The sequence below is a fragment of the Haliotis asinina genome, chromosome 5 (assembly GCF_037392515.1).
Source record: "Haliotis asinina isolate JCU_RB_2024 chromosome 5, JCU_Hal_asi_v2, whole genome shotgun sequence".
In the NCBI taxonomy this organism is placed as follows: Eukaryota; Metazoa; Mollusca; class Gastropoda; order Lepetellida; family Haliotidae; genus Haliotis; species Haliotis asinina.
In genome coordinates this window covers 16,858,652-16,883,801 of record NC_090284.1, presented here as the reverse complement: position 1 = coordinate 16,883,801, position 25,150 = coordinate 16,858,652, and the positions used below count along the sequence as shown (strand labels likewise).

Below are 25,150 nucleotides of genomic sequence, written 5' to 3'. Positions count from 1 at the left end.
TCTGTCCTTGCTTCCGTCCTTTCTCTTCAGGGTAGTTTTGAGATGGTCTTGAGCAATGACACACTGAAACATAGCCTATTTGCAACGTACTAGTTCCATGGACAAGTTTTATTTCACGATGGATCCAACAGTGTTGTATGATATGTTTATCTCCTGGTGATTTTGGTTTATGTCGCAGTGGGTCTAACTACCTTACTGCAAAGTAGTATAAGGCGCAAAGATGGAATTACTGGATAATGTTTTGAATATCGTCAGTTTCAGTTCGTGTAAATATTACACATATTTTAGAATCCCTCGGCTTGAAAGACAGTTTTCTTAAGATCATCACTGTCAACTTTCAAATGAATTGCTTGTTCTGTGGAGAAAATTGAGATATTTTGAGGGACTAAAAACCCTGACAAGAGGGATATTTTAATGGATTGCCACTTTGCTACATCTCATGATCCAATATGGTGCTGACAATTATAAAAGTCAGATTGAATCACCGAATCTTGGCAGTGCCTGGTTGTACTGAAATAATTCATTATTTCGAGTGGGACCAGATTTTGTAGTGTTGACGAGCACGTAGAACTAAGGACGTCTAGAATTGAGAGGAACACCAGTCACGTTACCAAGCTGATTGAATGACTATCCATTCATTCTCCATTTGAACAGGAACAGGAACTAGTCTGCCTGAGTAAAGAACACATTACTTGCAATTGCAGATTCTGCTACGAAGAAAAAGTTGGCAAAAGCTTTGGAGATCTGCATGTTCCAAGAAAAAGACAGAGCACTCACCTATCTGTTCTGAACAACTCAATCACAAATATAGAATGGGGTTATACCTGTCAACACCAGCGTTTTCATCGCATCCTGCACCTCATGAAAACTGAAGATGACTTTTTTTCCTGTCCTCTATTACTATTCGGCTGTACTCAATGAGAAAAACAGAAAAAAAATCGGCCATGTTCTCTGTCATTGATTCTTGGTCAGGCAAACAAACCCTTCAACATGATGAGGAAGTTCCTCCAAATGCTGTGGACATAGCTGATGGTAGATACTTCTGGCCCCGAAGCATAAAATGGTGATTCTGATGCTTATCTAACATATGTCAATAGACACTTTGGAAACAGTTTCATCATTGTGTTTGATGGGTATGGCGAGTCCGTGTCATTAAACGGCGTTGAACACAGTCTGAGAGCATACAGATATCTGAGCACTAATATTGTCTTCAACTCTAAAAAACCATTGAGAATCAAAAAGGATAAAGTCCTGTCCAGTGGTAACAACATGTCACATTTGAAAGCTCTGCTCCAACAATTTCATGAGCTCAGTATCCCAGTGAAACATGCAAGTATTGATGCTGACCCTCTCATTGTACAAACAGTTATTGATTGTGGTGAGAATGGGCACAAAGCCATAGTTGATGGGTGAGTGATGTTAAAGAAAAGAGCTGGTGTCATGTTGTTCACAAAATGACTGGACTTGCAAGCACTTGTCAAAGCGATCCATAATGAATTATCCACAAAGGATATGGTTGCGTTTACAGGAGAGCAGTTCTTACTTAGTCCTTAAGTGCACCTTAGTCTGTTAAATCCCTGAATGATCACAGACATAATTGTTTGACAAGAGCTGTTACCAAGTGTCCCATTCACACGCTTTATCTCCCTTGCCACCTTCATCCCCTCAGCGGCAAGAAAACATAGTTTGAGGGATTATCTGTAAGTCTTCCACTCAATGAAAGGGGATGGCAAACTGTTTGTGACCAGTTCAAGTCAGTAACAAGTCTTGGTATTCTGCAGTTGTAATTACTGGCCATTTATTGAGTTTTCATTCACTTCTAAAAATGCCCCCCCCAAATTGCAAATTGTCAGTTTCAGTCAAAATGTAAACATATGATTTTGTTTAGTTAAAAAAGACCTTAAACAACACACTTCAAGGTCTTTTGGACATATCTAAGCCTTACAATTATACATATTGGTCCTTGTGACACCGGAGGGTAAAATCATAGAAAAAACTATTGTTTAGCACAAAAAAGGCTACAACTTCGAGATATGATTTATTTCTCTCTCTGACATAATACAACAATAGTCTTCTACCAGCTCAATTTAAAACAGAAACACTAGAAGCATCAGCGTCAGATTTTAATGGAACTTCTTTCAGTTCCCAAACAAAAGACGTACATTCATACAGGAGTTAATATAACTCAAAAGGTATAGATGTTGGTGAAAGTATTTTCAGTGTTAACAAAATTTGCATAATTTCTGATGAGCCCCATACCAAAGTGATGTGTTATATCTGAGGTCATCCACTGCTGTCATTTGATAGAGACAAAGGTAATACCAAACATGGAGCAGTGTCCATTTGGGATCAGGGAACGTCTATTATTTTCACAACTGACAAAACAGTATTATGGGCAATGTAATGAATTAATGTAGAAATTTCTTTGCTAACAATTGGAACTTGTGAAATTAGTGTGGTGTATTCGAACTCGGGTACATTTGGGTGTGCTGTGTTGTGGCATTTAGCCATAATAGTATGGTATGTTGTTTTGTGCAGTGTGTGAGTAGGGTTGTGTGTTGTGGTGCACAGTGTGTGAGTAATGTGTGTGGTATGGTGTGCATTGTGTGAGTAGAGTTGCGAGGTGTGGTGTAGTGTGCAGTGTGTGAGTAGGGTTGTGTGTTGTGGTGCAGTGTGTAAGTAAGGTTGTGTGGTGTGGTGTGCATTGTGTGAGTAAGGTTGTGTGGTGTGGTGTTGTGTGCAGTGTGTGAGTAGGGTTGTGTGACGTGGTGTGCAGTGTGGTGTGATTTGTGTGTACGCAAGTAATGTTTAATATGGGATCCATCGAAAACATTCATCACGTCTAGCCACTTCTTTAACCATCAACATAACTGACAATACATCCATTCAGGCAATAGAAAATATAAAAAAGTGGCATTTAAATCCTGCCATGTCAGTTCAGTCCGCATTTCACAGAACATGTGCAATGGTTACACTCAACCAAATAACCCACACTATCAATGCCACCCAACACCATTACCAGCCTTCACTAAGCACACTTTGAACATTTAAAACTATCACCAGTCTTACTTTATCCATACATTCACATAACACTTTCAAACTTTTCCCTGTCTTTTCCATATCTAAAACAAATTATGAGACTAATCAACAGGTAAATGTTGAAGATCTTGCATTGCTTGTTGGTGATTCTTGCCTCTCAGAAATATAAACATTGGATATGTAACAAAAATAGATGTTGCATAAACCATCTTCCTGCATTACCACTAATTTTACTCATATTGACTCAAAATATTCATCCACAACAAATTGTCTCCCTTTTCAATGTTAAATCATTTGAATTACATCACGTTCCAAAACTTCAAAACAATTGCTCCTTGGAATGTATGTACACATGTCTATGCAATACATTATACAACTGATAAACTAAATAGATGACACCTTCCTAAAAAATGTGACATAGAAACAGTTGGTTTGAAAAGGTTGTCAAGGGTCACAATTTAAGTGGAGAGATGGGGTTTAGAGGTCATAATTGAAAATAACACGCAAAACAATGGTAAAAATACTACTTCAAACATGTAGACCAAAAAAAGCATAGTAATGCCATGAGCATACACAGGTATGTGGATACGGTGCCATACAGATGGACATTACTATTAAATATAAAAATATGTTGTATCTCCAAAATATTTTTCATGGCAAAAAGCATGTAAAATTTAAATTTTATTAACAATGTGTTATCTGAGGAGATTTTTAAGATGAGAGGGAGACAGAGAATACTTTAAGGAATCACATCTTGGTGACTTAAGATATGTTTTGTTTGTTCGTGGTTTCATGGAGCACTTACCAATATTTCAGCTATATGGAGGCTGTCTGTAAATATTCAGTTCTGAACCTGACGATTCAGTGATCAACAGCAAGAGCATCGATCTAGGCAATATTGGGATACAATGATATGTGTCAACCATGTGAGCTAGCCTGACCACCCAACCCCAACCTTGCTTGTCACCTCTTGCGACAAGTATTGGTTCAGGAATACCAATTTAAGTACTACAGTTGGTACCTAAAACAGTAAGATACTACTGTATATTCTTCTCTAAGCATACGCTATTTCCAGTGGGAAAGACATACAAGCAGGAAAAGATGATATTCATGTCACAATGAATTTGGGCTATTTTTATGAAAAACACAAAAAATAGTGGTCATTTGTAAAATTATGATAAAATCAAACAAATTACAAACAAATAAAATATTTAAACCTAAAATAACTAAGTCATATATATCTTATTCATTGTTAAAAATACATCTTTTAAAGATATAACAAATATTGTTAAAGCTTAACATGAAAACAATGTTCACAGCCAACATGAAAACTGTGCTAATTCCAAGACTGGAAAGTTTCAGGTTCTACTGCTTGACAAGTACTAGATGAGCCACGACCTGAGAAATGACCCTAATTTGCATACATGGGAATGCCCTCCAGAGCATTCCATTTGAAACAAGAGGGAAACAGATTGTCATCTTAATATTGAAAAGTTCAATCTCCTCCAGAACATTCCATTTGAAACAAGAGGGAAACAGATTGTCATCTTAATATTGAAAAGTTCAATCTCCTCCAGAACATTCCATTTGAAACAAGAGGGAAACAGATTGTCATCTTAATATTGAAAAGTTCAATCTCCTCCAGAACATTCCATTTGAAACAAGAGGGAAACAGGTTGTCATCTTAATATTGAAAAGTTCAATCTCCTCCAGAACATTCCATTTGAAACAAGGGGGAAACAGGTTGTCATCTTAATATTGAAAAGTTCAATCTCCTCCAGAACATTCCATTTGAAACAAGGGGGAAACAGATTGTCATCTTAATATTGAAAAGTTCAATCTCCTCCAGAACATTCCATTTGAAACAAGAGGGAAACAGGTTGTCATCTTAATATTGAAAAGTTCAATCTCCTCCAGAACATTCCATTTGAAACAAGGGGGAAACAGATTGTCATCTTAATATTGAAAAGTTCAATCTCCTCCAGAACATTCCATTTGAAACAAGAGGGAAACAGGTTGTCATCTTAATATTGAAAAGTTCAATCTCCTCCAGAACATTCCATTTGAAACAAGAGGGAAACAGATTGTCATCTTAATATTGAAAAGTTCAATCTCCTCCAGAACATTCCATTTGAAACAAGGGGGAAACAGATTGTCATCTTAATATTGAAAAGTTCAATCTCCTCCAGAACATTCCATTTGAAACAAGAGGGAAACAGATTGTCATCTTAATATTGAAAAGTTCAATCTCCTCCAGAACATTCCATTTGAAACAAGGGGGAAACAGATTGTCATCTTAATATTGAAAAGTTCAATCTCCTCCAGAACATTCCATTTGAAACAAGGGGGAAACAGATTGTCATCTTAATATTGAAAAGTTCAATCTCCTCCAGAACATTCCATTTGAAACAAGAGGGAAACAGGTTGTCATCTTAATATTGAAAAGTTCAATCTCCTCCAGAACATTCCATTTGAAACAAGAGGGAAACAGATTGTCATCTTAATATTGAAAAGTTCAATCTCCTCCAGAACATTCCATTTGAAACAAGGGGGAAACAGATTGTCATCTTAATATTGAAAAGTTCAATCTCCTCCAGAACATTCCATTTGAAACAAGGGGGAAACAGATTGTCATCTTAATATTGAAAAGTTCAATCTCCTCCAGAACATTCCATTTGAAACAAGAGGGAAACAGATTGTCATCTTAATATTGAAAAGTTCAATCTCCTCCAGAACATTCCATTTGAAACAAGAGGGAAACAGATTGTCATCTTAATATTGAAAAGTTCAATCTCCTCCAGAACATTCCATTTGAAACAAGAGGGAAACAGATTGTCATCTTAATATTGAAAAGTTCAATCTCCTCCAGAACATTCCATTTGAAACAAGAGGGAAACAGATTGTCATCTTAATATTGAAAAGTTCAATCTCCTCGGGCAAATTGTGTTATGATGGTGTTTTGTGAACTAAGTCGCTCTTCGAGACCTGTGTTGAACAGCAGGGGTATTGATTTTACAACCATGTATTGCATGTCAGCATGTATTGCACATACTTAATCGCTAATCTATCTGTGCAACCAAGTGTATTCTTCCAGATTACTTGCTCCGCCTGTTTTTCACAAATGTGTTCACTGCGCTGGCTCATCTAATACTTGAGAATCAATAGATATTTGTGTTTGTAGAATGTCATTTTAAGTTTGTGGTACATGGCAAGTATTTAACAGAACAATAATGTGGACTGGTGAAATAAGAAGAATTTTCAGACCTCAGGTTAAACAAAGGCACACGTTAAGTGAGGAAATGCATTATCATAATTCATAATAACATCAACATTATTTAATATTACAAAACCTAAAGTTTTGTAACCTTAACACTACCTTAAATGAGTATATACTTAATATGTAGTAACATTAACTGCACTTAAGGATAATATACTTAATCTATAGTAACATTTTTTAACATTACTGTATCTGAATTTCGTAACATTAACACTGATAAACATTACCATATTTAATGCATAGTCACATTAATAATATTTAACGTTTCTTTACATAATTTATCGTAACATTGTTTAATTATTTAACATTATCACACCTAATATATCGTAACAGTGACATTAATCAACATCACTATACTTAATTTCTAGTACCAGTAACATTATTTAAAATTATTATACTTAATTTATTGTTTAACATTATTTCAAATTACTATGCTTAATTTGTCATGGCACGGCATTGTGAAATTGAAGCAGGATATATAGTCTGGTTCATAATTATTGAGAATTTTTCTTCTTACTTTGAGCTATCCTAACACCTCAACTGATTCACTGATACTTAAAACTAAGTAATGGTATAAGGGAGGTAACTCATCTTGGCCTACTGAGTATAGTACAATTAGAGTTACCTCCCCTGAATTTGTAGCAGACGTCATTTTCCTCAGCACTGTCAACAATGTCTGCTGAAGATAAAAGAAGGTTGATTTTTGAGTTGTGTAATCAAGGAATTGATGATGTAAATACACTGGCAGAGAGAACAGGAACTCCCCTTTCTACTGTGTATAGGATTAGGAAGAATTTTAAAGAGGGAAAGGATTTGGGGCATCAGAAAGGAGCAGGGAGACCCAGAAAATTGGACTTCTCAGATCGCGTCCGGCTGGGAATTTTAGCGTCTAAAAAGCAAAGGGCAAGCATCTCCAACATCAGGTATGAAATGATAGAAAGGGGATCAACAGTTGTATCAAAATCTACAGTTAGAAGAAATTTGATTGATCTTGGATGGGAGAAAAAGACTGGAATTCTTTCTCCTCTCATGAAACAAGAACATAAAGACAGGCGTGTTGAGTGGTGTTTGGCACATGAAAACTTTGACTGGGAAAATGTGATTTTTACTGATGAAAGCTCAATATGGGTATATCCCAATAATGTGAAACTATTGACAAAGTCTGCGTCAGCACCGTTGTATCGACGACCTAAATACAGCCCAAAGTTTCATGTATGGGGAGGGATATCCTTATTAGGAACGACCCCGCTGTGTGTGTTTGAGGGAAATCTGGCAAGTCAACGCTACACTAACATATTAGATAATTTTCCCCTTCCAAGTGCACATGTGTTTTATGGAAATGACTGGATTTTGCAGCAAGATAATGATCCTAAACACACCGCAAAACATGCCAAGCAGTGGTTTCAGGAGAAAAATGTGACTGCATTACCATTTCCTGCATATAGTCCTGACTTAAATCCCATTGAGAACATTTGGGGGATGATGAAGGAATGTGTGAATCAAAAGGGGTTGACAAAAATTGAAGACATGAAGAGAGAAGTGGTCTGATACTGGGACAGCATAACTCACGAGACACTAACCTCTCTGATAGGAAGTATGCCTACCCGTCTTAGACTGTGCCGTGAAGCTCAAGGAGACTTGATAAAATATTAAATTGTTACCTACACAACATGAAAAGGTCAGTTCACTTTCACAATACATTCAATTTTATCTGATTTGTTCTCGTTTAATAATATGAAATGCTTTAGCTATTCTCAATAATTTTGAACCATACTGTATAAGCTATAGATATTGTCACAGTTTTAATGCTGTGTTTGGTATGAAACTGCAATGTACTAAAAATGATTACAAAAATTTGATTCTGCCTGTACAGCTATCTGTGAAGCATCTTATCTGGTTTGAATTACATCCAAGGGAGTTAACTCTAAATCTACTTGGCGCTACTCCGTGTTGTTCCATATCCACAATGGTGGTCTATGATTGTGATTTATTCACTATTCATGCCATCAGTGATGATAGGACAGTTGAAGGATTGTGTGAAGAATTCCTTTTCCTTTGGGTTGTTGACCGTCCAGGGGATGACTTGAATTCCTAAGTTGGTCCAGTAGTTGAGATTGTGCCTGAAGCAGGAGATGTCATTTTTGTCATACTATACATATATTATACATAACATCATGTTCATACCATATATATGATCCAAAAATCATAGTATATAGCCATACACAGCACCCATAAAAAGTACGAGAGGATGTCAATAAGTTTTGAGCCTTGAGCATTTTTCATACCCAGGTGTCACAGCCTATGGTACGACATTGAACCTTGGGGTGTAGCTGATGTGATATATAAGTTTTGGTATCTCTGGTAACTCTCAGAACAGCTCACACTGACAGAAAGAGACTCCCCTCACGGCAGTGAAAATGAATAAAATTGAGTATAGAGCAGTAATTAAGTTTTTAGTTCTTGAAGGAAACTCGGCGAAGAACACTGAAGAAAGGCTTTCAGCAGTTTATGGGAAGTCTTCCCCTTCATCTGCTACCATCAAAAGATGGTTCAATGAATTTAAGCATGGTAGTGAGAGTCCTGAAGATTACCCCCATCCAGGTCGCCCAACAACAAGCACTAGTCAGGAAAACATTGACAGAGTGCATAGACTTGTGCTGGAAAATCGTCGAATCACACTCCATGAGTTAGAGGAGACCACAGACATTTCACACGGATCCATCAAGACAATTCTTCATGAACATCTCGTCATGTCTAAGGTGTGCGCAAAATGGGTGCCAAGAATTCTTACAGATGAAATGAAGCAAACAAGGGTCACCATAAGCAACTCCATGCTAACCAGATACAACAAGAATCCAGAAGATTTTCACTTTAGGCTAGTAACCTGTGATGAAACCTGGGTCCACCACTATGATCCTGAGAGTAAACAAGAATCCATGGAATGGAAACATGTCACTTCTCCCAGGACCAAAAAGTTCAAAGCCTCCAGATCAGTGCAGAAGGTAATGGCGACAGTCTTCTGGGATAGCAAAGGCGTCATCCACATAGATTACTTACCAAAAGGAAGAACAATGAATGGGGAATATTATGCTAACTTGTTGAGGCAAGTGCGACAGTCAATCAAGGAGAAGCGCTGGGGCAAGATCAGACATGGTATTCTTCTACATCAAGGCAATGCTCCAGTACACATGTCTCGCGTTGCAGCCGCTGCTGTCCATGAATGCGGTTACGAAATCTTGCCGCATCCCCTCTACTCTCCAGACCCAGCACCAAGTGATTACTATCTGTTACCCAAATCTCAAGAAACACTTGTGTGGTCGTAGATTTCAGGATGATAATGAGCTTATTGCTGCTACTGAGGCTTGGTTTGAGGACCAAAATGGCGCCTTCTACAGAGATGGCATCAGTGACTGGCAGAAAAGATGGAACAAGTGTCTTGACTCACAAGGGGACTATGTTGAGAAATAAATGTGGCTCATACCAATATTTTGTGTTTTTCGATGCAAGGCTCAAAACTTATTGACATCCCCTCGTATACATCATTATATTGTATGGTTAAATGAGGCATGACTTACTCCACCAACCAACAATAGTTCAGCTGTATCACTGCCAGCTGAAATATACTTGAACCTCACAAAGACAAACTGGCGGTTGATAGCATGAACAAAAGTCCAAGGATTCCCTGTACAATAATCAGCCTGGGGACACATCTTATCTTCATGACCTATGTTTTCATTATTAAGCACAATAGATATCATGATTAATTCCAATACAAAAAGGCACTTTCCGCGATAATGCAAAGGAGAATTCAGCTTTCACTACTATATATAACTGTTGTATATCTTACTAGCCCTGTGCACTGGCTGAAATTTTGGGGAATTTCATAACCTGTATATGGGTACTGTGAACCAGATGACATCATTGACTGTTAATATGCTTCTGGTTATAATATGTCCTACTAAGTGCGAACAGATAACTGGAACCTGTACACCACCACAGATGATCATCATTAGGTGACAGTTTGTCACTGTGATCGTGAAGAAAGACACGGAAAGCAGATATTTCATGCCAAAATAGTGTGACTTTAGCGTAGGAAAGAGATTACCTCCCTTGTGCCAGTTACACTGCATTTATCATACAACTGACTTTTTAAACTATCACTTCAGCTTTTTTGAACAACTTGTATGACAAATGATATCTAACATTTTTGTAGCAGTTTTCAATGTAGCAACATACTTGTGAATTATACCAGATCTTCCATTATATTCCCTACATATAACGGAACTATGTTTCAACAAGAAGACATGGTCATCAATTACCCCAGCCATAGTGTCCTGTTCCTATTTGGTTCTGTTTTTTTAACTCCACCATGACATTCATAGGCAAAAAGGAACACATACAAAATCTGGTTTTCCATTTCATATATTATTTAAGAAAATCTATCCCCATCATCTCGGATGGATGGACAGATAGACAGATAGAGCTCATGACTATATCCCTTCCACCTTCATGGCAGGGGATAAAAAAAGGTAAATGTAGAGTTGATGATAATCTTCCAGTTTCATAAATGCTTGGCTCAAAGCTTGCTAATACCCCTCATACTTGTATCAGCAGATGCTCTGAAGAGGAGTAGTTCTGAAGACATGGTCTTACGTCAGCAGAGTCTGGGTGAATGAGGTTTTGTTTTATCTAAGCCTGGTACAAGAGTTCACAGAAATACAAAACCTGCCGATTAAGACTCACCGTGATAGGTTGTCTTTGTGCATGAGGAAGAAACTATTGCCACAAAGATACCACATCCAGGAGTACAGCGACCACTCCAGAAGGACGTCCAGGACAGGGGAGACAATCTTCTTCCACAACTCCTTATTCCTTGGAACACCCTCGGACACAGTTGACAGGACCTTCCTACGATGGGTCAAGCCAGTCATTATATTCTGGTCCTTCTTCCTGACCTGCAGGGCAAAATTTACACAACTATCAAAAGTCGGGACTGAGAAAACATGATTGAGTGAGCTGAGCTTCATGCTGCTTTTATCCCAGCAGGAACACCAGACAAGGGCTTCACACAAGTGGATAATCAAGGACATGTTTTTGATCATAATTTATGACATTAACTTTAGAAAAGGGATGCGTACAAATTTCTGCTGTCAGATCAAGATAAATGTTCAATTCTTAAAGATTATTGTATGGCACTTCTGTGTGTTGACATAAGTTTAAAAATCTTAAGAAGATGTATATACCCTATAAATAACATAGATTTGTCTGTCTGCAGCACTCAGCAAACAGTGCTCAAAATTATGAGCTCCCATCTACTCAAATGGGATACCAGGTCAGCAAGCCTCACCACCCAATCTCTCGTATGACAAGTATGGGATACTGAAGACAAATTCTAAACTCAGATCATTGTGAGACAGCAGCAGCAGTGAGACTTGGAAATCTTGGACATGAGGTATTTTCCTTTCTTATATCCTTGCTCACATTATTTTAAACCAGTATGTTGCATGGTGTATTAGATCTATGAAGTTCTCCAGCCCATGCTTTGTTGTCAGTTGCTTGCTGATGTGGTCAATGCATGCCATCATATCCTCATATCCTACATGTTTAGATTGAAGCTCATGATGTCAATCATTGGATTGTCTAGTCCAGTCTCTACTACCAATAAATTGCTGTCAAATAGCAGGAATATACCTGTGAACAGTGTTACAGAATGAGACAGAGAGCATAGCTTCTACAAAATTTTAGGAGCCTCATGGTTAACACATTTGCATGGATTCACCATATAGGTACAGTGTGTAAAGCACAATTCTGATGTCCCATGCCATGTTGCTGGAATATTCACTCACTCATCCACTCATAAAACAAAAATTTCAAATATCCATCACATTTATTTTTATTGAACATGGTTTCCATTAACAGCCTATATGACATGAAATCAAATCTACAACCACATAAGAAGTTGAACAGCTGACACGAGAGAAGGACTTACAGAATAGATGACTTGTGGGTAGAAGGAGCACACAATGGCTTTGTTGTACAATGCAGGGTACTTCTTGAAAAGTGTTTCCATTAACTCTGCCGTCTGTAACAAGTGACCAATAATTAAACATGAGAAAATATAGACATGACTTGGACAGAAGAGTGCAGTGACCAGTATGCCAGTATGCCAGTATATCAGTACTAGCTGCAGGTCATACTGTCATTGCAGCATGCAATAATGATAATATTATTTGCTTGGCTCCAACTATTAATATGAAAAAGATGAGTGCATATTTCCAAAAATGAATACTTATTCATTCTGAAACTGAATTTTGATTCACGTAGGAAACATAATGATTTATGCGTGCACTTTATGCTCAAAGCACTAACATGTATCAGAACACAACACAAGTGTATGTGTACAGTACAGTTTCCATTTATATTATAATTCAAGAGGTAAAAATGTCAGTAAGTTTAGGCTGCTGTTTCTTTAGTGTTTGTCTGGAAATACAGGTAGAGTGTCGAGGTTGGGAATGCTTTTAGAAACAAGGTTTCTGAGAAGTGGTTTTATCTTTTCAGCCGTCATGCTTCAGCAGAAAGAAAAGTTAAGCATTTATTTGAGACTTTCCCACCTTCAGCTGCATCACATTTCTTGGATAGGCCCTTATCCGGTAAAATACGCAAAAAAGAACACACTTAGAGACAAGTTCTGTCAAAGTGGCACAATAATTAATACCATTGATCAATTTCACCAATTTTAAATATCATTCACCAATTTATCTCACCTACTTAGGCCTAATCCATATCCACATTCATTCTATCAACAATGAGTTTAATGCAGATAATAATGCACTGTGTTGTTTAATATAAGTTCAGCCAATCAGCAGGAGAACTCAGATAACGGATGCTGGTTTAGAGAGCATTAATTACTGTTCATACAGTCGATTGGGCGGTCTTTGTTGTGCGAAATATGGAATAGACTGACACTGATGAAGAGGGTGTGTAAATGATCACAAATTAACCAGATTCAGTGGGAACCAAATTCTAGGTCCGATAATGAGCACATGCCGGATTGGAGGGTTTCTGGTTTTGAGAGCTTCCACTGTACACATAGACAAAGTCTTGCAGGTACTGTGGAGCTTTCTGTACACACACTGCTGGGTGGATACAAGTACTTTAAACTCAATTCGTGGTTTGACATGTAACCAGTGGAGCCGTCTGAGTGCTGGATTCCAGTATCACCAATATCACCAATACAAGAACATCAGTCACTTCAGTACAACTCTGTCAGTCATGCCATGTAAGTCATCACATCAGTAAGACAGTCAGTCATTCCATGTATGTCATCATATCAGGAACACTGTGTCAGTCATACCAAAATGTCAGTACTAAGTAATAACAATGTGTCCATAATACCAGTAAGTAATACAGATATGTGTCAGTAATACCAGCATGTTAGTGGTATCAGAATACCAGTAATACCTTTCTGTCACAGTAATACTGAAATGAACACTATATATATGTAATACAAGTCTGATGGTAATACAAACATATTATTAATATCAATTTGAAAGTAAGCAAGCATACTAGAGTGAAAAACAAAATAGACAAACGTTATGAATAACAGGTTCTGGATTATGACAATGTGGTGTTTCAATATAGATTCTTGTACTGCTGTCAAGCAGGAATGAGTATTGTAGTAAAACTGCTTGACAGCAGTAGAAGAATCGAATTTGGGTCATCAACGGCCTCTAGTTCACAAGCAAGGTTGGAGTAGTACATTATCTTACAGCACAGTCATAAGGTCACTTACAAAATGAATTTGTCGTGACCCCTAGTTTTATATCAAACCAACTTGACAGGAAGTTTTTGTGAGTGAACTTCTATGATAAGATTACTGAAAAAAATCTGAAAAAACAGAAACTCGGACATCAAAGATTGTTTATTTAATCGACTACTACCTGGTTTGATGGTATGTCATTGTGAATTAACAAATTAAAGAAATCTTCCTCCTGTTTTTTTGTTTATTACTGGTCCATGGAAATGACAGGTTTATGGGCCATTCATAATTAATGGGTAGAAGGGGTTTCACCCATTTTGTTTTCGAAGGTAGGGGAGGAGGGGTGGGGGTTCAGCAATTTTGTGCACATGAACTGGGGTGGGGGATGGGGTGGTGTCATAAAATATATTAAAAATCATAAATATAATTTAAAAATCATGCTAAATCAATATGGGATTGGAGGGGGGGTCATTGATATTGCTTCCTCCATAAAACTCATCACACGCACGCTGACATGCCCGCGTACACACACACAAACATGCACGCATGCGCACGCACACACACACTTAGTGTCATTCATTTTATCTGTACTTTTTTTTAAAGCAAAACATTCTAGATTTACAGTTTACGACATCTGACACAAATAGGGCAGTTGATGAACAAAAGAAAATTTTCAAGTTACCCTAAACAACAATTTAAATGAATACAGTTTTATTGATAAAAACTTCATTTTATTCTTGTTTTATGTACATGCATTCACTTTGTACACTGACTAAGCATTCACCCAAAAGAGCAAGGTTTAGATCTGAATCATTATATAAAGAATACAAAGGGTTTATTATCCATAAAAGTGTTTCATGTATTCAAGTCCATCCAACTTCTAAATGCCTTCAAAGAACAGTATTTTAAATATTTCATTTAAGAATGATCATCTCGATGATTGAATATGTCTAATAAATTGAACCCGAGGGAGTGAAATATATGCAATACCAATAGAAAACTACTCAATGGCCCTGAATGGATTTAGATATATTCAATGCACAAGTGAAGTACCCAATATACAAAGTGAGTGAGTGAGTGAGTTTAGTTTTACGCTGCACTCAGCAATATTCCAGCTATATGGCGGCGGTCTGTAAAAAATCGAGTCTGGACCAGACAATCCAGTGATCAACAACATGAGCATCGATCTACGCAATTGGGAACCGATGACATGTGTCAACCAATTCAGCAAGCGTGACCACCCGATCCCGTTAGTCGACTCTTACGACAAGCTAGTCGCCTTTTGTGGCAAGCATGGGTTGCTGAAGGCCTATTCTACCCCGGGACCTTCACGGGTCCAATATACAAAGTGAATGATAAAATGTGAATATTCAGAGGCAATAAACTTTAGGGTGAAATGGTATGCTCTTACCCTGGTATAATACATATATAAGAACGTCTTCAATTGGGTCTGTTTTGGTTCACATATATGTGAATAATGATCATGATCATGATTAAACTGACAGCAAAAGCTGTCTAGCAAAGATTTTGACAAAATGATTTGATTTCTAGACATTCTATAAAGGCTAAAAATGATTAATAAAATGATGGCATGAAATCCAAAAATGCTGAATTTTTGGATTGCACTGCGGTATACCAAACCAGAGGGAAAATCATGATTCTGTTAACAAGGTGGTATACCATTTCACCTCGAACATGCATTGTCACTAAGGTGACATAATCCCCCACCACAAACTATCAAATTAAACTGAAAAAGTAATGAAAATGAAAGCAGTAGTTTAAGATGAAGTTAAATGCAAGTCTTTGAAGGGCATTTAGAAGTGAAATGCATAAGAATGAAGATTTTATGGATATCTACTTCTTTATATGAGAACACAACGTTTCGGAGTTAATGCTTACTCCTTCACCTGATGAAGGAGTAAGTATTAACTCCGAAACGTTGTGTTCTCATATAAAGAAGTGGATATCCATAAAATCTTCATTCATAAGTTAAATGCATCTTTCCAAGATGAATCTTGGTGATGAATAAGTAAATCCAGTGACCAGTTCTTGACATACTGTCATCATCAGTGTCTCTGTGACCTTGAACATTAAGTGAACGGCACCAAAATCTACTGGGCCCTTCACCTTCCCTAGAGGAAGTTTGATGCCAAATGTGAAGAAAAATCCAGAGAATGGTTCTTGGGGTATATCGCTGACAAGCTTAACATGCAGCTTAAGATGCTAAACTCTTCAAAGTCGCCATGACCTTGAAAATTATGTGAAGGTCACCAAAATCGACTGGGCCCTGTGCCTTCCCTAGAATAAGATTGGAGTTGAATATGAAGAAAAACCAGAGAATGGGATATCTTGCTGACAAGTATGCAGCTTAACCATGTTAACATGCTGAAATCTTTAAAGTGTTGCCATGACCTTGAAAGTTACATGAAGGTCACCAAAATCGACTGGGCCCTGCACCTTCCCTAGAATAAGCTTGCTGTTGAATATGAACAAAAGTTTGGGAATGGTTCTTGAGATATCTTGCTGACAAGGGTAAAAGGTTAAAGTCCCTTGTGCCCTCGAAAAGAACGTAAAGGTCACCAAACCTGACTCAGAGCTGTCCTTTATTGTCATGATATTAGGTACCAAATATGAAAAGAATCTAGAGAATGGTCCTTAAGATATTCCAATTCGTATGTACATATGGACGGACAGACAGGTGGAGCCTTGTACTATAACAATCCCCGCTTTGCAAGGGGATAATAAACATTATTGATAACTGAGCCGGAATAATTTCCAGTACCCCAAAGAAAACTACCAAATACCCAGCTTAAATGATAACATGTGACCTTGTACTCAATGGTTCAAAAACTTATCTGAAGACTAGAAGCCATGGACAAAACAGCATACAGGCTGTCCGCTGACTACCAAGGAATGCATGCTAGACCATTAATTATTCAGGAATGACAAATGACACTTCCTCTTGAACTAACACTGAGGCAGACTAGCAACTCAGCAGATCATTCTTGCACTGAGGAAATATAAATTGTTTTCTAATCCTGTTCAAATCAGTGATCACATGGTCTGGTGTACTGAACATAGGTCACAAATCAGGTGAAGCTAAGCAACGCTGGCCGGCTGAATGTTAAGTTTGTAGTGCATCAGTCCTACTGACCTTTTGTAGCCTTACTGACCCCCTTCTTCAATACACATTACATGTGGCAGAGTTACCTTAGTCAAGTGTCTTTGTTCAAAATATGCCTTGTTCACCCAGAAGTACATGGGTAACTAGCAGGATGTGAAGGTAGAACATCAGTCCCACTGATCTACACTTAAGTACATGTTACATGTTGCAGTGTTGCGTCAGTCAAGAGACTAAAATCGTTCAAAATTTGCCTTGTTGGATGTGAAGGACAAATATCTGTCCTAGCGACCTACTCTTAAGTAAATGTTATATGTTGTAGTGTTGCCTCAGTCAGGAGACTAAAATTGTTCAAAATATGCGTTGTTTACCCAGATGAAATCATAATGTCTGTATACCTTCATAATGAAGTTTGGTTGTGTATCCCTCAATTCAATCAAATATTCATGATTATTTTGACACGTTTACTTAAATTCTAAATATTTATAAAAGTGAGAAATTCAAAATAGGACATACCATGCCAGACAATATGTGAGTCAACATCTGTTTACATTTATTTTCAGAGCAATGTTGTCACTAGTGATTTCTGATATGAATAAACACTGTTAACATGGTCCAGAAAATTATTTGTTTTTTGTTCCATTGTTCAAAGACAACAATAATACATCTGCTGCTAAAATATTACTGTATTCTTTACCCAAAATTTGTTTTGGTTACTCAGTATTTGAGATATTTATCACATTCACCTAGAAATGAATTTGTTGCATGTACCTTCTCGGGCTGACTCTTACAGTCGATGTACACGGTGAGGTCTAGTTTCAGACATTCTTGGATGCACTCTTCCAGTGAAGGAATCTGCATTGGACCCGTTTTGGCTCTGTGAACCACAACATACACATCCATCATGAACCAACCCTTCAAATACTAATGAGCTGTTAAGACATTAAATGGATCTTTTTTTGGAATCAGTAAGTAGAAATTTGTCAAAAAGAATCAGTCAGTGGTAGCACTCATTCAAAACATGCAACATACACTTTCAATACATTCTGTGAAAAAGTTTTTCTCATCTAGAGCCACTTATCGCCTACTTATCACTCACTTGGTCACTCAGTTGGTATTCACTCACTCACTTGATATCAATGTCCGTACTTCGTTGAATCACTCACTCTCCACAACTCACTTCATGTCCCTGAACAACTCACCCTCTTATCACTCACCACTCACTCCATAACTCTCTTCATCACTAACTTCATCCCTAACTTCACCACTAACTCCATCTCTGTCAATCATCCCATCACTAACTCTGCCAATAACTCTATCACACACCCCATCAATCCCGCCATCCATCACTCCCTCACTCTTTCCACCTATCACTCCATCACTAACTCCATCACTAACTCCAACAATCACTCTATCACTCACTCCACCACTAAATCCATCCATCACTCAATCCATCACTCAGTTTATCCATCACTAACACCTTTACTCACTGTCACTCAGTTTATTCATCTCTCCCTCCATCACTCACTCCATCCATGACTAACGCCATAACTCACTCCATCACTAAATCCAACCATCACTCACTCCATCCATCACTCCATCACGAACTCAACCACAAACTCAATCACTCAGTCCATCCATCACTAACTCCATCACTAAATCCATCCATCACTCCCTAACTACATCCACTACTCCATCACTTACTCCGACAATACCTCTATCACTCACTCTACAACTAATTCCATCACTACCGTCATCACTCAGTCCATCCATTACAAACTCCATCACTCACTCCATCCATCATTTCACCACTAATTCCGTCCATCACTCATCACACACTCTCTCTAACTCCATCAATCACTCCATCCATCATTTCACCACTCATTCATCCCTCACTCCATCACCCTATCTCTAACCCCATCCCTCTCACCATCACTCACTCCATGCATCATTTCACCACTAATTCATCCCTCAATCCACCATTCGCTCATCGCAGTCTATCTCTAACTCCATTCCTCTCTCCATCAGGCATCACTCACTCTATCCATCATTTCACCACTAATTCCATCCATCACTCCATCACACACTTTATCTCTAACTCCTCCACTAACTCCATCACTCACTCCATCATTTCACCACTAATTCATCCTTCACTCCATCACTCACTCTATCTCAACTCCATCCCTCTCTCCATCACTCACCTGCACACATGTTTGGCAGCTGCATCTAACTTCCTGACATCCTGGAAACTCTGCCGACAGATCGGCCCACATCCATCTGTAGTTCTGTCCAAGGTGCTGTCATGGAGCAGAACACCAACCCCATCACACGTGAACTCAAGGTCAACCTCAACACCTCCAACACCCCACTCATGAGCCTGTAACCATGGAAACAAAGGAGAAATTTACATTTCAGGTAATGAAAGAATGAGCACTGGGTCTCAATTCAATCAAGCATCATGTAAAATGACAATATGCAGGCCATCTCTTCAATTGCAACCTTGTCTGGTCTGGTCTGTGAGCTTATGTGATCAATATCAGATATGAAAGTTGCATGCATGGATGGGAGTCATGAACATGTGGATTGTTACAAGTCTCCAGCATCAGTAAGGTGGATGAGGACTTTACCATGATGTAACTGCTGTATTTCTGGGACAAGTTTATCAGGTAAGGCTTTTGTGATTTACTAGTATGGTAAAAATAGCACAGACTGCACTTAGGCAGAGATATTGGACCCAGAATTTTGGAACATGATTGGGACTCGCATAAGAGAAAAGACAAAACATTTAATCATACTGCTGGACAGTCTAGAGACAAATGCCACCATGACCTTTTCAGGATTAAATAAACTTTTGACATGACATTCTTCAATATCATTATGAAAGTATTAATAAATATTAAATATTATTATATCAAATACATTTTTGGAAGAGAATTGGTCTGGCATCTTGAAGGTGTTTGACCAAGGATGTGCACATCCTATCTCTCAATTCACCCATGCAGCTTTTCTGAACTGCGCATAAAGTTTACGTCAGTCTTTTCCAGCATGTTCCATGAGAGGATCTTCCAAATGCTGTCGTATCATGTTATTCCTTCTTTAAGCTCAAAAACTGACACTGATATATAAGATGGTGAACAATATACTGATTTCTTGTGATGTTCCATGTGATAAGATAAAAAATATATTCTTATTGTACTTCAGCAGGTATTCACTAACTGTATAACGACACTACCCTCTTCCAGGGTTATATCGGTCCAATATCGAAAAAGAATTTTAATTTGTGTGTAACGTTTATTCCTAAACTTAATCACTATGAACATGTATCTATAGCTAGTTTTTTCTTTTGAACAATCACTGACATATTTGTAGACAAGATGTTTCAATGCATTGTGAGTTCTGTGGCAGAGTTTACAATTACAACTGATTACTGACGAATCACTGAGGTCTGATTGCCAACCTGTTTATTGTGAATGATAACCAGCATTACTGTGCATCACACCATAAAATTTTGAACCAAAATATGTCATATGAATATCTTATTGTTTATGAACCACAAAAAAAATACCTTTCCCAGCACACTGTCAATACATTCATACTTTTTGACTGTTGCTATGGCAATGTCACAGATGATGAGGTAATCAGCACATCATGTACAGGAAACCTATCATAAATAGTTTTGTTTTTCTAATGACAGGAAGTCATTGCCAATTTCCCGATTCCATCATTGCATTGTTTTGGACTTCTTGCTGTCGCTTATGTAAATATTTCTAACAAAATGTAGGTATGTCTGATTTTCAAAACAAAATATGCCATGTTTAACCTATTCTGACATACATACATATGTTTATTTCATTTAGTGGCAGAATAATTATTACTTACATAGACATATACAGAAAGTTTTACATTTCCCACCTGTAACCATGGTAACAGATCGAGGAAAGGTTAAAAAAACAGAGAAGGTAGAAATATAACAGAACCTGGCATGTTTGCAGCATATCGAAAGAGATAAAAGATATGTCAGATTTGTTTAAAACCATTCTGCAACATATTGAAAGATTATTTTAGACAATTGTCAGATTTGTTTAAAAGCAATTCTGATCTTAGAATGAGTACACTGAAGTGACATGCTAATGGCAGTGACCTTCAAGCAGTTGAGGCAGATTACATGACATTAGAAGTTAATGCTGTAACATGGTACACTTGAGAAAGATACATTATGAAACATATTAAGGTTAAGTTAAGGGCAGGCCAATTTTATTTCATGTCCTACAGATCTTTGTCCTCAGAAAACCCAAAGGCAGGAGGCTATTTCACACACTAGTAACAGGTAAACAAACTGTTGTTAGTGTAGTTGTTTGAAAACATTAACACACTGCCTATAATCAAGGTAACAATAGTGATATTCAGTCAATGGGAACATTCTTACACACAAAATTGCTCATTCCATTGCTCATTGACTCATGTAAACTGAACTGATACATGAGAAAGATTACATTGCCTCATTCTTGCTGAATAAAGCTTAACAATTTTAATCACACGCTTGACACACAGGACGTGTTGGGAATTCTAATTTGTTGGAATGTATCATACAATGTGTGTGAGGTAGCTGAATATCCATTGAAAAAGTTGATTAGTTTGTTCATTCACATCAACAGTATATTTATCAAGTTATGAATAATACATGAAAAATAGGTCTTGCAATGAATCTGTTTAGGAGTGAATATGATACAAAGAGGGTAATGAATATGCATATTTCTTTATGAATACAATAAGAAGTCAGCAGTTGGTGTATTATTCATTATGTTCATTGAAATAACAGAATGTGTTGTTTTGTTCAGTGTTTAGTCCCATAAAGCCATGACAATTAGTGACCTGACATTACTTTGAAACTAAATACCTGTATATAGAGGCAGTGCGATAGCCTAGTGCTTAAAGTGTTCACTCATCATGGCACATGCCCAGGTTTGATTCTTCACATGGGTACAATGTGTGAGGCCCATTTGTGGTGTCCCTTGCTGTGATATTGGTGGAATATTGTTAAAGGTGGCGTAAAACCATACACACTCACCTACATATGTACATTCGAGTTGATAATATCATGATTATCCTGATTATCCTGATATATTCCATGTTTTGTAAAACAGATATTAAAAGAAACCTTCATTCAAACACTTGTAAAAATTCAATTCAGAATCGTGAATAAAAAATTGAATAAATGAAGGCAGATCATTTGTTTTGCTGAATATTCAAGTGAACTGTAAAAGAACTAATGTATTACATGTATAATTAATCTCTTTTAATAAAAGTGTCAGCAACAAATTCATTACGTCTATATAGAATAACAAAGAAGAAAATGTTATGCCAGTTTTATGCAATTGTAACATTTCATAGGATCATAGTGAAAATACTGATGAACTCAACACATGTTTTTTTCAAATCAATCTGTGCATGAGAATTTCTATGACTTCAGTTCTCCCACAGACTGGGGTTAAAAAATCCCATCGCCCAACACCCACGACAAGCCAGTTTTGATTTCGGGCAATCAAACAATGGTATCTTACTTGTCCTTGGGCTACTAGATGATTTCAGCAAATGGTTTCAAACTGCAAATAAACTTGACTTTCATTTAATATCAGTTCAAAATGTAGCTATTAAATTTCACAATGATAATAAGGTAGAGATATCATCCTTTGCTATTTATCACTTTTCAATAAATAGTCCACTAAACATTAACATCAAATACCATGTTGATTTATTCTTTCATAATTACGTCATCATGATTTTGTCATAAAAATCATGGCAAGTGGAAAATGAGTCAGAACAGGTTGCTTTCTGAAAGTCACTTGTCCTGTGACAAGTAGCTTTTAAAAACATTTTTGAACTCCTGCACATCAGAATAGTTGAGTCTGATGTCTTGAGAATATACCTTTGTGCACCAAGCAGTGAATGGGCACCAAGAAGGTAACTATAATGTAACTATAAACCTTCTAATACTTCACAGGCCACTTGAGCCGAGACAGTGATTAGGAAAAAACTGAACTTACAGACTTGATTTTGAAGTGCCCTGTTACCTTACTGAATTCCACTGCAGGTAGATCTGTGTGTGATTAATGTAAGGACACATAATCTTTTTAGAATCAATGCCTTGTATTTTGTGAACATGCAATTTCTCTGAGCATTTACTAGTTCAGCTAAAGGAGTGAGAGGTACTAGATGTGTCAGAGGAGGTCACTCGCATCTCCTGTCTACATCAGTGGATGGAAAAGGATTAAATGATAAAAAGCAACATTTCACTTGAGGACACTGCAGATATGCAAAAATCTAACAGCCTTGAGAATGTAGCCCATTGAGTTGACTTGAGTTAGACCTTTTCAAGGTGAGTCAAATGCTGATAAGTCAAATCACTGGGGACCAAGTATTAAATCTGACTCACTGATATATTCATGATATAGGTATGTTTATGATGGTACAAAAAAGTATCGGTACTGACAGGTCCTTCGCGTTATGCATAATATTCAAGACGTCAGCATTCGACTCATCAGGATTTGACTGTAATTTCACCCAATTTTCAGGGACTTTGGCATGCAAAATGTTATAGCTTGAGAGAGGTCATTGTCCTAAATTTGGTCAAGGTTATCGGTGCATGGCCTCATTTCAGAGATGAGGGCAGCCTAGTGGTTAAAGCATTTTGTTTGTCATGTCCAGGACCTAGCTTCGATTCCCCACATGGGTACATTAATGTCCCCAAGCTGAAATATTGATAAAATCGGCGTAAAACTAAACTAACTCAGTCACCTTTCACACATGATGATGATATTCTCACATCATCTCGTACGTATAATGCCACTTGTTGACTTATAAAATGACTTCTTTGATGATAAGGCATCCTATATCGGATCAGAAAATTAACTTTCGATCGAAAGTAAATGAGCGGACTGCACTTTACCGGGCGCACTTTATCAGATTAATTAGCGTCCACTAAAGATCGGAAAGGGTACCAAACCCTAACCTAAAGCCCTAACCCTACCACAAAACCCTAACCCTAAGGATCGGAAAGAGTGCCTAACCCTAACCCCAAATATTCACTCCAAGGATCGTAAATGGTTGTGGTTTGCCTGGTTCTGCGCCCGTTAAACTGCATTCTAACACTGTCGTCATACAGCTTTTGTTTTCGAAAAGGTGTTCACTCAAAAATCAGTGTTAGTGTTACTGTTCGCAGATTTTTTGACATTTAGAGCTCGGGCCACTTGACAAGAGTTTAGATAGTGAAATTTTATCAATACGAATTCCCATAAACGTAAAAAAGTACCGTAATTTTACTTACCAGTTTCACCCCTTCAAGAGTATTTTCGGGTGAATCGTATACCCCTGCTCGATGAAGAATAATGTTTTGTTTGTCTTTCGTTTTCCCTGTCGTCTGCTGTAATCTCGAACGCAGATTCTCGTCCGAAATAGCGGGGATCCGGTATATTTGAAGGAGCACAAATGCTGCTCCAGTTAACAAAAATGCGACCCCGACATTGGTAAAAGCGTATATGACAACAAAAACGTAAAACCCATTCAACAGGAGACAAGACAGTCGCGGTGAAAACATGATCGGAGTTTGTGCTAATTGACAAAGGGAGACCACTCTAGTGTTTGGAACAAATTAGTCGTACCACTAAAATGTCATTTCCGTCACTGCTTGTATATCAAAACAATGCCTCACCAATAAACCGTTAGGGTTGCCATATGTGACACGTGACAATAAAGTTTTTGTTTCACTCTCATTAATTCTTTTTCATTGTGATCTATGCTATGTTTAATTGTTAGTGGTGAAGATGTGATATCAAAATTAAACCATGCAGAATTTATGTGAACCATTTATATGTTATTATATCTATTCATATTTATACATGTGTCATTGTTGATCTCTGACAAATGTCATATAAATGTTATTTCCAACATCATACAT

General features: G+C 37.5%; 1 protein-coding gene and 1 long non-coding RNA gene across 2 annotated transcripts in view; one reads left to right on the top strand and one right to left on the bottom strand.

Annotated features, from left to right (window-relative positions):
• The window catches only part of LOC137283747 (uncharacterized), a 702,566-nt gene that overhangs the window by 120,914 nt on the left and 556,502 nt on the right, over positions 1-25,150 (top strand). The gene's annotated exons all lie outside the window — the stretch shown is intronic.
• On the bottom strand, positions 8,086-24,792 carry LOC137283744 (glycerophosphodiester phosphodiesterase 1-like). Its single transcript, XM_067815412.1, has 6 exons — positions 24,521-24,792; positions 19,398-19,573; positions 17,968-18,073; positions 12,306-12,398; positions 11,060-11,271; positions 8,086-8,436 (listed from the first exon to the last, which is right to left on the bottom strand). Exons 1-6 carry the CDS (start codon positions 24,788-24,790, stop codon positions 8,304-8,306), a joined length of 990 nt encoding a protein of 329 aa, XP_067671513.1. The 5' UTR covers positions 24,791-24,792; the 3' UTR covers positions 8,086-8,303.

Excerpts from the sequence above, each read along its gene's own strand:
- LOC137283744 (XM_067815412.1), bottom strand. The coding sequence starts at position 24,790 with ATGTTTTCACCGCGACTGTCTTGTCTCCTGTTGAATGGGTTTTACGTT. Across the intron at positions 18,074-19,397 it reads GCTGCCAAACATGTGTGCAG|AGCCAAAACGGGTCCAATGC; the intron begins GTGAGTGATGGA and ends TGTGGTTCACAG. Across the intron at positions 8,437-11,059 it reads CACAAAGACAACCTATCACG|GCACAATCTCAACTACTGGA; the intron begins GTGAGTCTTAAT and ends CTCCTGCTTCAG.